The sequence below is a fragment of the Anabas testudineus genome, chromosome 16, assembly GCF_900324465.2.
Source record: "Anabas testudineus chromosome 16, fAnaTes1.2, whole genome shotgun sequence".
NCBI lineage: Eukaryota > Metazoa > Chordata > Actinopteri > Anabantiformes > Anabantidae > Anabas > Anabas testudineus.
The window spans coordinates 1,286,910-1,302,386 of NC_046625.1; the positions used below are offsets into that span (position 1 = coordinate 1,286,910).

Sequence of the window (15,477 nt, forward strand, 5' to 3'; positions counted from 1 at the left end):
TTTTTAAATCTCTGTTTGTACTCATCTTGTGTCTTTGGTCATTCCTCATGTCTTTGTGACCTTTGTTCTAATTTGTGGTTGTTGTTGTTGTGTTATCTGCTTTAACTGAGCTCGGTGACTTTCAAAGAAGAAATATGACGTCATACAAGTGGCCCCAGTGATCCAGTAATCTAGTTGTAGCCAGATTGGGCTGATCCCAACATTTATTTTTAATTGCGACTGCTGGAATGAGTCGATTTGAACCTTTTGATCTTCGCATCGAATGCTGAATGTTAACGTTTAATCTTGATCTTGACAACATTGATGAACTGTTTCCAAAATCTAACTTAGCATAAAACAAATGATAATTATAAAATCAACAGTAAAAGGTGAGTGGAACTAAATTGAATGTGCAACACAATAAAAGTTATAGATACTTTTTATTTTTCAAAAATCTGTTTAATATAATGTCAAAAGTTTAAATTAGAAGTTAGTAACTGTCTGATCTGCTCTATGTTAATGTCAGTATCATCACAATACAAAATAATAATGTTTCATACATTCAAATGCAATGATTAAAATACTGGAGTCTTTAAAATGACACAATTACAAAAATACGTTTCTAATTTTCTAAAACACATTGCTGGTATTAAAGCAACAACTCACTGATCAGTTGAAAATCATTTTCAGCATTTTTTCAGTTCATCAAATATTTCAAACAGGAGCAGTTCACAGAGATCAGCAGCGTTTCTCTGCAGAGCCTCATATGAATTAAAGGTTCGACTTCAATTTACAGTGAAAGTCAGTTGACAGAAAAACTGAATTAAATTAGAATTAAATTACATTTCCAGCTGTTGACCATTTCCTGGCAACTTTCTGTAAAGTAAAGTAGAAGTTGCTCTAAATGTCCAAATGTCAAATGTCCTGGTGAAGAGTACGAAGCGTGCACACGTCACAGCTGTGTACAGGCTCGTTTTAGAAAGCAAGGCTTGAAAAGTTGGTATTTTATTTCTCCAATGCTAAAGCAGTCATCTTGGAAAAAAACAGGACGAACAGGAACATTTATGGTCCCAACATTAAGAGTTTCTCCACAACTCTGCTCAGTAGTTTCATGTCAGGTTATCGTGCTTCTCCATCTGTTTGGATTTGAACACAGACGAGAGGTGAAACATGCTGCAGGATGTGAACACGACTCTTAAGCTTTATTTTACAGCTGTTATTTCCTGAAATTTCCTTATGTTCATGAAGAAACATGTAGTTTGATGCCAATTGCAGGAAAGATGGAGCTAAAGTTCAGTTTGAGTTCACTGCCCTGAGCTTCGTTTCAGCTTTTTAGAAACTGCTCAATTTAAACCACACAGAAAACGTATCAGTCATCATTTATCTACTCACCTGCTGGTCGTTCATCCTTTAATAACTAGGGAAGAAGCCACTGATCACTCTCTACTTTAGCTGACATTAGTACCAAACCACATACATCAGACTTTATGAACCAATGAGCTCTGTTCTTCCTGCTTGATACTAAATCAGAGACGTTGTGGTTTATTGCTGCTGTTGTGAAGCTCGTGATGGTTATATTCATACTTATAAAACATTTTCAACCAAGAAACAGGAAGAAGTGTGTGGCTGATACATACTGCAGCATCAGATTACAGCTTGATGAAGAGCACGGCGGTGACCACGGCGAAGCCCACCAGCAGCATCGTCACCTTGGGCATTCGGTTCCTGGGGGAGCTGAGCTCGTGCGGCAGGATCTCCATGAAGGTGATGTAGATGAAGGTTCCCGCTGCCAGCCCCTCCAGCGTGCAGCGGGCCAGCAGGTGCTGCGAGGACGCCTTGGTCTCGGTGAGGCCGATCCCCAGGCTGATGCCCAGAGGGGACATGACGGCAAACAGCAGCAGGCAGCCGACCACCACAGAGCGCCGCAGCTGCCCCTGAGACAGCTTGAAGGACAGACTGAAGGAGATGACGCTCTTGTGGATCATCAGCGCCAAGCAGATCTCCAGGACGTCCTTCCCTTCCTCCTGCAGCCCCACAGCCAAACCCTCAAAGACTGAGTGCAAGGATAGAGAGAAGACCAGGATGAAGGCACGCAGGGCTGACTGAGAGCCAAAGTCCACGTGGAAGTGGCCGCCATCAGACTCCTCTGACGCATGATGATGGTGATGGGAGTGCTGACGGCCGCCCCGGTCGTTCGCTTGGATGTTGGAGTCCACCAGCAGAGCTCGACGCTCCTCCCGGTGTAAGGATGACTGGTCCTTAAAGGCCAGGATGATCTGCTCCAGGACCAGGACCAGGAAGAAGCCCATGGACACAATGAACTCAGGCAGGGGAAACTGGAGCTGCGAGGAGAGAAGAAGAACCCAGGTCAGACCACAGTTTGACACCATTGTCTGAAAATCATCAGTCAAAGTACAAAAGTATCAGAACCAATAAAGTCCTAATTCATGCAGAGTACAGGGACGTTAGTACTTGTATATGATTATATAATAGAAGTATATCAGTATATATTATTATATGTGATGATTTTAGACGAATGCTACATTATTATTGTGTATTTAGCATTTTACTGCAGTTGAACTAAACTGAACTACTACTACTGGGTCAACCATATTCTAATCAGACAAACTGCTGAACAGGGGAAACCAGCGGATGTAGAGAAGATTCAGATCAGAGATAAGGGTGAAGAGGATCCTCACAGACCTACAGAGTCACTTTTATCTCGTCTTCACAAAAAGATGAGCAGCTCTTCCACTGAACGTGACATAAAGAGGCACGAGCACTTATTATTTCTACTTATAGACTATATCTCATTTAGGATAGAAAGATTCTAAATAGCAGGTACTAAGCTGTGTGCACATTTATGAATATTGTGTATTTAGTTTGGGGCTGTTTTGCAGGGTAACCCACACATTTTGCTGTGGATGCACCAAATGCTCGGCCTGTGGTTCGACACAGCCCGGGCCACAAATCACTTCCAGGCCTCATCACAATGCAAAGTAGCTGCTGGGAACTGCACCTCTCTGTCTCCCTCTCTCTGTTCTCCTCTGCAGGTATCCTCCTCCTTGGAGCTGTATATCTCCAGAGTTCAGTTACTGGTCCTACCAACCTGTCCAGTTCTTTTCTTGCCTGCTGTTCTTTTCTCTCTCCTCTTTCCACTCACTCCAACCGGTCGAGGCAGATGGCCGCCCACCCTGAGCCTGGTTCTGCTGGAGGTTTCTTCCTTTAAAGGCAGTTTTTCCTCTCCACTGTCTCCTGGTGCTGCTCAGTGGGGTTGTTGGGTTTTCTATCTAATTCTGTATACAGTTCTATTTTGTAAGGTCTGAAACCTTAAACACTGTAAAGTGCCTTGAGATGACTATGACAATGCACATAAAATTGAATTGAATTGAATTGAACACAGAGACTAGGTGAGGTTTCCTGGAAGTTGAGTGTCATAAAACTGGACCTCCTTCTCGTTAACTTCACCTGGACGACTGAGAATCTTCACTGACATATAGTTTAAATAGTAGTGAAATGTTCTAATAACAAATAAAAAAGTCCAGTTACTGTGACTCAAAGACTGAATCCAACCTCATTTTAAGAAAAACAGTGGCTCATACAAAATGTCTGCTGTTATATTTTTATTCAGAGCTTTTCATCCAGTTGGCTTCGGCTCGGTTCTGCATTTTGGATCAAGTCTAACAATCCTCAGGTCTTTTCAGAATGGGTCTTGATGTTCTCGGATCGCTCCCGAGGCGGATCTGTCTTTTTTCAACATTTACCCATGTGTGGTGTGGTCAGGTTTTCTGTGGGTACGTTTTAGTTTAGGTTGAAACATTTGCAACAGTGAACGCCTCTTTGATTGATTGATTGATTGATTGATTGATTGATTGATTGTGGAATAAAGACTCCTTTCACATAACATCGGCACTGATGGAGAGTTAATAGAAAAATATTAAGTGTTATGTATATTTATTGTTATAACAATGAAACCATTAATTCAGTTTCGGTTTTCAAATTAAAAGCATTTTAATTTGTGACTAGCTGATTGCGCAACCTCCAGAAAACAAGTAGTGCTAGAAGTCAGAAAAAAAAAACAAAGAAACTATTCAGGACATGTGAGAAGAAAAAAAAGAGTCTCTCACACACAGTTACGGTATTCTTTATCTGAAGCCTTAGCTTGTCTCATCACATCGCCGAATGAAGCAGCTGGAAGTTCGTTCTACTGTTTGTTTTGTGAGGGAGGAGAGTGATTCCCGGTAAAGACCCGCCTCCTTACTCACACACTCACACACACACCAGGTTTCCCAGCAGCCTCTCTTTTGGCTTTGACCTTCATCCTGAAGCTTTTCACAAACTCCACATTAAATCACATTTTTAGCTTGGCTCAGTTCACCACTTTGGTCTGAACTGAAATATCTCAACAACTATTTGATGGATCGCCGTAAACTTGGCTAAAGTTTCCCACAGAGCCCAGAGGATGAATCACAAAGACCTGATCCTCTGAATTCTCCTCTGCGTCTCCACAAGCCTGAGATTGTGGCTTTGAGAAATGTCAAAAGAAATGCTGCAGCGATCGTCATTAAACTTGGCACAGACACTTCTTCTTCTCAGCATGAGAACTTCGGTGACTCTCTGACTTTTCTTCTAGCACCATCATCAGGTTGAAATGAAGATACGTCTTTAGTAGGAGGAGCAAGATTAATCTTACCTGAACATAGGATAAATGAATGTAACCAGGAGAGAGATAAATCAATCAATAAGTGAACAGACAGGAACATCACCACAAGGAGGTTACAGAGAAAAGAGTCCACTCAGCTCTAGAGAAACAACTGTTAATGCACCAACAGAGTCCACTAGATGAAGAGCTGCTTGTGTATTCATGTATAACAGGTCATTGTAATCAAGAACTGGTAGGAGGCGGCTGCACTCATATATTCCCTGGTCCTGTAGAAAAATATATGGATCCACAGACTTATATTAACAAGACTGGGATGATCTTACCGTGATGCCTGCGCTGCTGAAGGCCTCGTTGATGCCCTGCAGGTAGTCCGGCAGCAGGTCCAACAGGCAGGTGGCCAAGAAAACACCTCCAGCGAAGCAGCTGATCAAACTCAGCAGCCTGCGGCGCAAATCTGCAACATGAAGAACCGGGCTGAGCCTGACACCTGCTGCAGAGTCACTGTGCAGACTGTCGAAGGCTCAAAGACAGAAATGATCTCACTGATTAAACGCAGCGGGTGAAAGGTTCAGAGTAACGAACAAGGATCAGATCGACAGCAGAGGGTCGGTAGAGGTAGGTCAAATGTGGTCCACATGGTCCCTGGCTTCATACCTGAGTGCACGCTGCAGCGCCCGGCTCCCCGGATGATGCAGAGTGGAGCGAGGCCAAACAGCAGCGTGATGGTCAGCAGGACCACCAGAGCTCCTAGTTTGATCTCCAGAGCGGGGACGTCAGCCGGGTTCATCTGCAGGGACGGTTTTATCCTCTCTGGGGACTGGAGGGCAGAAGGAGAAACTCTGGTCCCGACGGTCATCTTTAATCTGGTCTCTCTGCAGCGTGGGAGGAGACCTCAAACGCCCGCCATGGACTCACACAGGAGGCGAGAGTCTGTCGGACAAACAGGAAATATAGTACAGATGAAACCACCACCGCTCCACCTCCACAGGATCCATTTTGTTTCCCGTCTATCCTGAACTGGACTCTGACGCTCGAGCTGGAATTATATCTGTTTACTCATCACATTTTGTTTTTCAGCTCTGTCACACGTTTGGAAAAAATCAAATTCAACACATTCATACGAAGAAAATAAAAAACAGTCAGTGAGTGCAGGGAAGACACGGTGTTCTGGACCAGAGATCTGTCACACTGTGAGTCATGTGAGATCAGTGTTGAGCTCATCTCTATTTACCAAACACACTGATTCCACATATCTATTTTAAAAAGTACATTTACGGCTACAAAGCTAAACATGCAGCACAGACTTCATATATCCTGCTCATGTAGCTGTGCACATTCAGAACAGATGAAAACCAGCAATGCTTCAGTGAATATAATGCAGTAATATAATAAACAGTATTCTGGAGATGATGGTTCTGCATCAGGATTTTACTTTTACTAGTCTACGAGTAGAATTTTGACTGCAGGACTTTTGAATTGTGGTCTTGATACTTTTACTTTCTACTTGTTCCACTACTGTTTTATTTGTTTGTTTGTTTTTTGTTTGTTTTTTTTTTGACATATTTAGGAAAATAAAATCTGCAGAATAAAAGTTTTTGGATGAACACGTCTAACTTTAAACAAGTTACTCCAAGAAGAAAGTTATGTCTCTGAGTTACTGTAAAGTACTGTAATCAAAGTATTTTAAACTCTGGACCTGAACCCACGTCTCATGTCTAAGGTTCAGGTCTTAAAAAGTATTAATATACAAATATACTTCAAGTACCAGAAGTTACTGCACTGATTGTACTGAATCAGTTCTAAATGAGTGGACTGATGTTAAACAGCTGCTGTTTAATAATTAAAAGTAGAACAAATACTTTAAGTAATAAACACAGCCCGGACACAGTACTGCAGTAAAAGTACTCCGTTACTTCCGAACACTAGTTACAGTAGAACTAGTCCAGAACCCAGGGAGCCTCATGTGAAACCTCCGAACTGGATCCAAAAGAGTTTCTATTAAAGTTCTTATTAAATCTTCCAGAAACCAGCATCTGACAGAAGAACCGAGCGAACCTGTTCGGACTCACTCGGACTGACTCCGAACTTCCGAACACGTCGTTTCCGTGTTCGGGGTTTTCCGGTCCGTAATAAATCCTCTTACCTGGTTCTACTGGAGCCAAGTGAGCAGAATCCGCTTCTTCAGGGAAAACGGCTCGATGAGGTTACATGTTGTCCGGGAAGTGGTGAGTCAGTTCCCATCAGCTGATCCATCAGAACCGAGCTGCTGCCGGACACGGCGACACACCGCGCTTCCGGCTTTTCAAAGTAAAAGCCTCTGGTGCCTTTAGCACCAACTGGAGCAGCAGAGAAGAACCAGTACCGAGTTTCTTAAACATAAACGCTTTCCTCAAACTAAGAGACGAAGAGTCTGAAAATGTTGAAATGAATAAATAATTACCTCAACTCAGAAGTTGAGTTAATTTAATATGTTAAGAATTTAACCAGAAAGCGGGACTTACTGCTTTATACAGTGAAAACTTTCTGTCATTTCATGGAGCCTCACTCATATCAAAGTGAACTTTAGTACATTAGAAAAACGCTTCCCTTTACGGCTTGATATATGTGCTTTTACTGTGAAGGTCATAACCCCTGTTGTTCCGGTCTTGCTGTGTGGTTGATGAAGCTGCAGCTGTGGGAAGGTGGGGGGAGGGTCAGCTGCTGAGCCTGCAGCTCAGCATGAGTCCTGGAAAAGTCAATGTGACTGCTGAGTTTCATCACAAACAGTCCGAGGTCGAAACATTTAGATCCATCGGAGCGAAAACAACATATTACAAACAACAATACAATACAACAAGACTGAAGAGATTCTGTCTGTGTTACAGATACTGTTCAGAACAGCTGACTTCAGTGACATAAAACATCACAAACAGCAGTAAATGATCTGCAGATGCAGCTGATCTTTATCTTCTTCTTCTTTAACTTTATTGTGTCAGTGCAGCTTTAAAACCTATATAAGGTTCAAGGCCATCGACCGAAGTCAGCACAAACATAAAGTAGGAAGTGTGTCAGTGCTGCAGTCCTGTCATCATCACACATCACTCTGGGGATTCTTAGGGGATTTTAAGATCTGTGAGTGATCATAGGAAGTCCGTAGAATCCTCTTAAGACCTCACCAACACCGCAAAATTTGAATGTAGAAATGCTGAGGAAATCCCCTTAGCAGGTACTGAGATGACTGCATCACTGTTCATAAAACACGACAAACTAATTGAAATATACCACGTAGGTCACATACCTGCTGCCGACAGTGTCAGCTGAGGAGCTAAAAGAGTAAAATAAACGGCTACATCCATCGATAGGTACTGAAAGAAATCACACCAAAACATGATGATGATGTATTTTATTGTGTTTATTAAAGAACAGACAGTGAGAGAGTTGAATTAACAATACACTGCTGATAAGACATTTGGATTTAATCCGTGCTTAAAGTTTGGTTAAACTTTTATATTTACCATTTACATTTAGTCATTTATCAGACGCTTTTATCCAAAGCGACTTACAAGTGAGGAACAAGGTAAGCAAAAAAAGTGTTTCTGTTTCAAGAGATGTGAGTACAAGAGAACAGAAAAGTTGTTTTGTTTTTTTTTACACCTACTAGTCACTCAACAGTGTGTAGATCTTTCTATGTACGGTGACAATAGAGGAAAAAGAATCACCTGCTTGGAAACACTTAGAAACACCAGGACAACCTCTGAAACCCCTAAAGGACCTGGAACCTGCTGAAGAACAAAATGGAAAAGGACCCTGGAAAAATCAGCATTCAAATAATAGAATCAATCAGTTCCTACTGAGGTCAATCAGAAGTCTGCCTCCAGAAAGACGACCTCCCAGTAGTCCTTGAAAAAGGAGACGTCGGCCTTGTTCTGGCAGAACTGGCGTAACCCCGGCCAAAGCTCAGGGTGCACAAAGATGAGGAAGATCAGGTAACCGTGGAGACTTGGCAGCAGAGCTTCAAGCTGAGCCAGGAACACAGAACACACTGAAGGCAAACTTTGACCAAAGATGTTTATGTTGATGCGCAGAGCGTCATGACGGTACGGGACGCTGTATGGTGGAGTGCACAGGCTGACTGCAGTGGGCTCAACCTCACGGTCTGCAATCCACATCAGGTTCCTTCGGTGCAGCACCTCCAGGTTGGCCTCCATGGGCTTCAGAGGCTCCCAGTTGTTGATCATAGTTTGACCAGGCAGCAAGTTGGAAACCACGTGGTCGGTCAGGATCAGGGCGTCTGCCTGCTGCTGGTTCAGAGTCACTGGGCCACGAGAGTTGGTCTGAACAAGGAGTTTGGATCGAAGCTCAGTGATGAAGGGGCCGAGGTTGGTTGACTCACAGCACAGAGACACGATGGCCTGAAGAGGGCGACACAGTCGAGATCAGGAGTTCAGTTCTGAGTTGTTCAATGAGCAGGAGAGTTTCACTACTGGTGAATTATTAGTGTGTTTGCATATCAACGATCAAGCATTTTCAACAACGTACCTGAAGATACAGAAACTAAAACACTAATTCTGACAACTGGTTCCACATTAATACCACTCTGAAGTGTAATGATGTGCCAACACGTCGGCAGCAGTGCAGAACTTATGATACATGAAATTCATGTTGGTGACAAACATACAGTGACTTTGGTTTGGTTACAAGAAAACTCACCTCTTTAGCTGTGAGTCTGTACTTGGTCAGTGTTTGTGCTGAGGGCTGATCTCCTCGGCTCCGCCTGACGGTACGGACCTCTGGGTGGTGGTGACGGATGTAGTCAGTCACATGCTTCTGGAGGGCGCCACCGATGCTGTGGCCTCTCAAATCAGAGGTCACTCTGAGGCCCTGAAACACAACTGTCTCACCACCGTCCACCAGCAGCGCAGACTCCAGCGCCACCTACAGGTGAACACACATTTAGGAACTTTGACTTGTGATTTTGTTCCCATGTTGTGGATCAAACACAGTAAAGGTGATTAAAACTATGAAAAGGTTTGTCTAAAGAAAATGTACATGCACATTCAAGGAACTGTCTTCATTTCATGAAGTGATGTCTTCAGTTCTCACCACTCTGTCCTTCATCTTAGCGATGAAGACGAGGCGTCCAGGCTCCTGCAGCCAGGAGTGAAAGCTGGCTGCCATGTAGTCCAGCCCGCTGTAGTCATCCTTACTGCAGATGTTCATAACCTGCATCATAAATTTGCTGACAAATGTCAATACACAGCTCCAGCTGAAGGAGAGTTACACACATCAGTTTGGAGCAGGTTAGTGATCATTGAAAGACTCAGATCTGTAGTGTGACGGAAAATATGGACCCATCTGAAATTAAATCATAATTACTGAGACTTTAGGTCTGTGTCACCTCTAGCCACCCCTCTGGTTCTGCTGCTGGCTAAACCAACACCTCTGTAAAACAGTTTATCAGCTTCATGAAGGAGGTTTTATTGCTGAACTGTTGACTAAGATTGTTAATCTTTGGATTCAGAGGTTATTTAATGGCTGAAGAACTGAAACTTGAAAAAGCTGATAGTGATTGGCTGTTGGTAATTGTCAAAGTCAATTAACTGAGCTTTAACGAGTGCAAACCACAACTAAATGAATTAACATCGACATTAGTTACAGGATCATCTTGTTCGTTACAACTGAGTAGTAAGTAGTAAGTCATGTTTTTCTCGATAGTCCTAAAAGTTTCTGCTGAAATCTGGAAACTATTAAACATAAAACAACACCAGCACTTTAAAACCCCAGTTTCATTAAACTGGAAAAATCCATTAATGCAGCAAAACTGAGGTGAAAAAACGTCACAGTTCCTGTTACTGTGTCATAAAAGATAAAAGTAGAGACCTGACTGAAGTCCTGCTCCTCTGCCAACCTGTACTCCATATCACCGACTGCAGCACACATCCTGGACCTGCTTTAAACTAAACCAGCAGATCTGGTTCTGGTTTTCAGATCTGTTAGAGTCCATCAAAAAGACTTTGGTGAATCCTGTTTTCAGAGACTCTGGATCTTCAGTGAGTTTCTTCTCTGTGTCCAGTTAAGTCAGATGGTTGTAAAAGAAAAAAAGTAAGTTGTGTTGTGGGCTGCGTTCAAAATCCAGCGGTGTTTAAAACAGGACTAGAAAATGCTTACAAATCCAGGTTTGTCTGTGTTTCAAAAGTGAACTAATCATCAGTTTCACTTTTCCTCTGCATTTTTTTAATGGACGATTATCCCATTATTACATTATTCTCTTCTTTGATCAGTTTAACAGAGGCTTTATTCAACAGAACCACACATGACATGTGACTGTGAACGTATCCTTAAAACCTGCCCCCTGCTGGTTTCCCATTGGCCACAGATAACCTGAGTCCAGACCAGATTCAGTTTGGTTTAATGTGTAAACTTAACATGAAAGACTTAAAGAGGGCAAAGGTGATGAAAGCAGAATCAGTTTTAATGATCCAAGTATGCAAACAGAGAAATAATCAGTTTGCTGCACAAATACAACATAAGTATTGAAATGAGGTGAAATTAGATGTTCAGCAGTGATTGATTGTTTGCTGCAGTCTAACTGCACCTACTGGCTTATTTGGTTTGACAGACTTTAGGTCTATAAAGGTAATAAAAAAATTAAAGCTTAGGTTCAACAACACAACAGGAGAAAGACATTTAAGAAAAATGGCAACAGAGTGAGAATTAAAACCAGAGTCAGGGACACGTTCTACAGAATAACTTTTACAAGGGGATTTAACAAAGACCCAGCCAGCGTTTCTGTTACAGAGTCACAGAAAACCAGCGGAGCCTCTTCCACTGATCTGTGGGAATGCTGAGGCACATGTGGGGGGTTTCTACAGCAGGAACTTAGTGAACAGGAACTGAACTTTACCCCCAAGGTTCAGGCTGACAAACCTCTGTACGTCTGTCTCTAATGCGAAGAAGCAGTAATGTAGTAATGCTGAGGCAGTTCAGAGGTCCATCTCCAGGATAACCTCCTCCCAATAGTCCTTAAAAAAGCAGACGTTGGCCTTGTTCTGGCAGAACTGGTGTAACCCCGGCCAAAGCTCAGGGTCCACATACGTGTGGAAGATCAGGTAACCGTGGAGACTCGGCAGCAGAGCTTCAAGCTGAGCCAGGAACACAGAACACACTGAAGCCACACTGCGGCTGAAGATGTTGATGTGAAAGTGCACGGCATCATGGCGGTAGGGGACGGGGTACGGTGTGGTGCACAGACTGACGGCAGAGGGTTCTAACTCCCGATCTACAATCCACGTCAGTCCTCTGCGGCGCAGCACCTCCAGGTTGGGCTCCATGGGCTTCAGAGGCTCCCAGTCATTGATGATGGTTTTTCCAGGCAGCAGATTGGAAACCACGTGGTCGGTCAGGATCAGAGTCTCCACCTGCTGCTGGTTCAGAGTCACTGTGTGGTAGGAGTGGGACTGAGCCTGGCTCTGGAGTCTGGTACGAAGTTCAGCAACAAATGCTCTGAGGTGGACTGCCTCACAGCACAGAGACACGATGGCCTGCAGAGAAAACCTCAGTCTGAGTTAGAACTGGAGACACAAGCAGAACCTTGACTTGTCCAGAGGAATAAATACAATTTGATAAACTTCAAGTTAACATTCAAATGTCCTCGTTCACACTGAGCTCCTCTCATCTCATTAACTTTGTGTCTTCTCTCTTCCGTAGTTCAACACTCTGATTGGAGCAGGCTCTGTATCCAGCTGCTGAGTCCAATGTTCCCTCTGTGATAAATGAATGGTCAGTACTGGACTGTGGGAAACCAAAACAATGAGCTAAAAGATCTCACGAGCTACCTAATGATTCTTTATGGGTTCACCATGGTCATGACCACGTGGTTTCCTTTCTCTGAGTGCTGAACTGTGCTGTGTCTAAAACGTCACTCACCTCTTTAGCTACCAGTCTGTACTTGGACAGTGTTTGTGGTGAAAGCTGAACTCCTCGGCTCAACCTCACAGCAGAGACTTGTGGGTAACGGCGGCACATGTAGTCAGTCACGTGCTTCTGGAGGGCGCCAGCGATGCCGTGGCCTCTCAGATCAGGTACCACCCTGAGACCCTGTAGAATCACAGTCTGACCTCCGTCCACCAGCAGCGCAGATTCTAGCGCCACCTTTTCTTTGCATAGAATATGCAAAAATAAACAGCAGCCACACACGTGCATGGATTCCAATAGTTTTTTGTGGCAGCATCGTCAGTTCTTACCACCCTGTTGTTCATCCTAGCAATGAAGACGACGCGTCCAGACTCCTGCAGCCAGCGGTGGAACTTAGTAGCCATGTAATCCAACCCACCGTAGTCATATCTGCTGCAGATGTTCAGGACCTGCATCACAAACACACTGACACCTGTCAGCACAGCAGCTTCAGCTCAAAGACGCTTTAAATTGAATTAGATTGAATTTAAACAAGCAGAGGTTGTTGGAGGTGCTACAGTATGTGGTACCAGGTCCTGTCAGGTCTGTTCAGTGTGAAAGGAAAGACGTCATGTTGGTAAGTTAGAAAAGAAAAGGACTTCTTCATGTCACCACATACAGTTTCAGACTCTTTAAAGACAGTGATAAGATACCAGGTGGGAAACGTCTCTGTGAGGCTGTGGGAGGAGAACAGGCCCCAATAAATCACCAATCACTGGTTCCTCTTCATCCTCTCATTTCTTAAGCCAAAGGGTTGATCTGCACTGTTAGATACTGATTTTATAACAGTTGGGCAAAGCCACAGCTTAGAGCAAAGGGGACCCTGAGTTTTTATTGAAAGTGGATTAAGTGTATTATTGTAAATGCAGACATTACTCTGTAAAAATAATGTTGATTTGTTTCCTTGAACACATTTGTGTGGTTTCTGATTAATGAATAAACCAGCAGCAATGACTCCCAGAGAATGTTTCTTTAAAAAAAAGCACATTATTCTAATTTCATCTGCGTCTTTGTGTTTTGTTCATCATTTTCTGGGATCTCTGAAATAAAAGCTGACAGTCAGGAAACAACATTAGCATTAAAACAATCACTTTTGTGGTTTGATTTGATTGATTTCACAGAGTAAAGTATAAGTTGAGACCTGCTGGAAGTCCTGCTCCTCTGCCAAACTGTACTCCACATCACAGACGTCCCCGGCTGCAGACATCCAGAACCTGCTCCTAGACCCTGTAGAGTTCCTGCTGGTGTGCGTTGTCTTTGTTCTTTGGATCTTCCCTGCTCCAAACTTTGCCACAGGTTCTTTTCTTTCTTGCTGTGATTATTTTGAGGAAAGTTGAAGAAGCTGCACAGCGACGTCAGACAGTTATGAAAGAAAACGGTGTCCAATGTCCATTTGGAGGTGAGTTTTAAACACAGTAAGCTAATAATCTACAGGGTTCCTTTAATAAATGGAAATCAGTTTCACCTCTACTGTACCTGCTGACTTTATTCAGACAAAGATGACACCGTGTAAAAACTCCACAAACAAAACTTTAAATAAACGGGAATTAAATTCTTTGTTACTATGATTAAGGTTACTGACATTAACATTTACACAAGTCTTTACAATCAGCACATGGAGATATGTTAACTCTCAACGAACACAGTACTGTGAACGCATCCTTCAAAACAAATGATTCTGTCTCAAATCCAGCTGGTGAGACGTCTGAACTTCAAGCTGACACACCTGAAATCCTGAAGGTGACGTTAATGTACTAAACTGAATCAGTCTGAAGCAGATGTGTCTTAATGATATCTGCTTGATGTTGTAATTTCTGGGAGAAATGAGCTGAACTCTGTCACATCTGACAGAGTTTAGTAAGCGCACTGGAGAGTGAGGTGGACCAGAGCATATATTAATGTACATTACACAGCAGAAATGACTTCTAGCAAACACTACCTGAAATAGTGTGCAGTTAAACACACTTAATTATTAACTCTTATCTACAGACGAACAAGAGAAACAGCTGTTAAGCTGTTACACATATTATCAGTGTTGCTACTCAAATGAGCTTCTGATTTGACTGTTTAACAGTTAACCTCAGACTCAATGTTCCAGTGTTTATTCAAAAGAATTCAAAACTGAGATACTGGTGGACGTCCTCAAATCATGGGACCAAATGACTGAGTGAGGAGTCAGAATTAATTTATTTCAAAACATAAAGGAAAAACAATGTACTCTAATTGTAGCACATTTCTTAAACTGTTTTACAGAACAGCAAATTAAATAACTACAAATATACACAGAGATTCCAAAACACTGGAGAACTTACGTCATTTCAAATTTAGTTCAATTCAAACATCTTTATTCTCAATTCTTGTTGGCACAAAAGTAGAAATCTTGACTTGCATGATTTATCACAAGTCTGATGATTTACAAATCTCATAAACCCATAACTTATCAAAACCAGAACATTTTTGTTAAAAAGAGAAGAGAATTTGATGACAGCAACACGTCTGTAATATGTAAAAAACAACAACAACATAGGCCCAAACAAAATAATCTGTGTCTTGTCTGGATAAAGGAGAAGGTAATTGGAGGACTTCCAGGCCTTTATGTCTTTTAAGCCGGTTGAAGTTTGATTAATTGATTAGTTTAGATAGATTAGAGTGTTTCCTAATAATATTGCCTAAGGGGGATTCAATAGAGTGAAAAGAATCAGTTTGATTATAGAGAGTAGACCATTGTCTGATACTAATAGAGGTTTGTTAAGTGACCTTTACCGCTGCTGTTTCTGTACTATGATGTACTCTAAATCCTGACTGGAAATCTTCATACAAGTTATTGCTACGTAGGTGGTCATATAATTGCTTAGAAACTATCTTTTCAAGGATTTTAGAGATAAAGGGCAGATTGGATATTG

The 15,477-nt window shown here is 42.5% G+C and overlaps 3 protein-coding genes across 4 annotated transcripts; all 3 read right to left on the reverse strand.

Moving 5' to 3' along the window:
* Nucleotides 1-400: 400 nt before the first annotated feature.
* Nucleotides 401-6,926, reverse strand: LOC113170902 (zinc transporter ZIP1). Of its 2 annotated transcripts, none has more exons than XM_026373211.2 (5): nucleotides 6,786-6,926; nucleotides 5,297-5,572; nucleotides 4,966-5,096; nucleotides 1,617-2,321; nucleotides 401-1,115 (listed from the first exon to the last, which is right to left on the reverse strand). In XM_026373211.2, the coding sequence occupies exons 2-4, from the start codon at nucleotides 5,496-5,498 to the stop codon at nucleotides 1,629-1,631; spliced, it is 1,026 nt and encodes a 341-aa protein (XP_026228996.1). In that variant the 5' UTR covers nucleotides 5,499-5,572; nucleotides 6,786-6,926; the 3' UTR covers nucleotides 401-1,115; nucleotides 1,617-1,628. The 2 variants fall into 2 exon arrangements, with proteins under 2 accessions (XP_026228996.1, XP_026228995.1); XM_026373210.2 differs by having other exon boundaries at nucleotides 401-1,125.
* A 1,158-nt stretch (nucleotides 6,927-8,084) lies between these two features.
* LOC113170282 (histidine N-acetyltransferase-like) lies at nucleotides 8,085-10,685 on the reverse strand. Its single transcript, XM_026372314.1, has 4 exons — nucleotides 10,502-10,685; nucleotides 9,725-9,844; nucleotides 9,332-9,556; nucleotides 8,085-9,033 (listed from the first exon to the last, which is right to left on the reverse strand). The coding sequence occupies exons 1-4, from the start codon at nucleotides 10,559-10,561 to the stop codon at nucleotides 8,482-8,484; spliced, it is 957 nt and encodes a 318-aa protein (XP_026228099.1). The 5' UTR covers nucleotides 10,562-10,685; the 3' UTR covers nucleotides 8,085-8,481.
* Nucleotides 10,686-11,170: 485 nt separating this feature from the next.
* Nucleotides 11,171-13,936, reverse strand: LOC113168808 (histidine N-acetyltransferase-like). The gene is made up of 4 exons (XM_026369819.1): nucleotides 13,716-13,936; nucleotides 12,865-12,984; nucleotides 12,548-12,772; nucleotides 11,171-12,162 (listed from the first exon to the last, which is right to left on the reverse strand). Exons 1-4 carry the CDS (start codon nucleotides 13,779-13,781, stop codon nucleotides 11,605-11,607), a joined length of 969 nt encoding a protein of 322 aa, XP_026225604.1. The 5' UTR covers nucleotides 13,782-13,936; the 3' UTR covers nucleotides 11,171-11,604.
* Nucleotides 13,937-15,477: the final 1,541 nt, after the last annotated feature.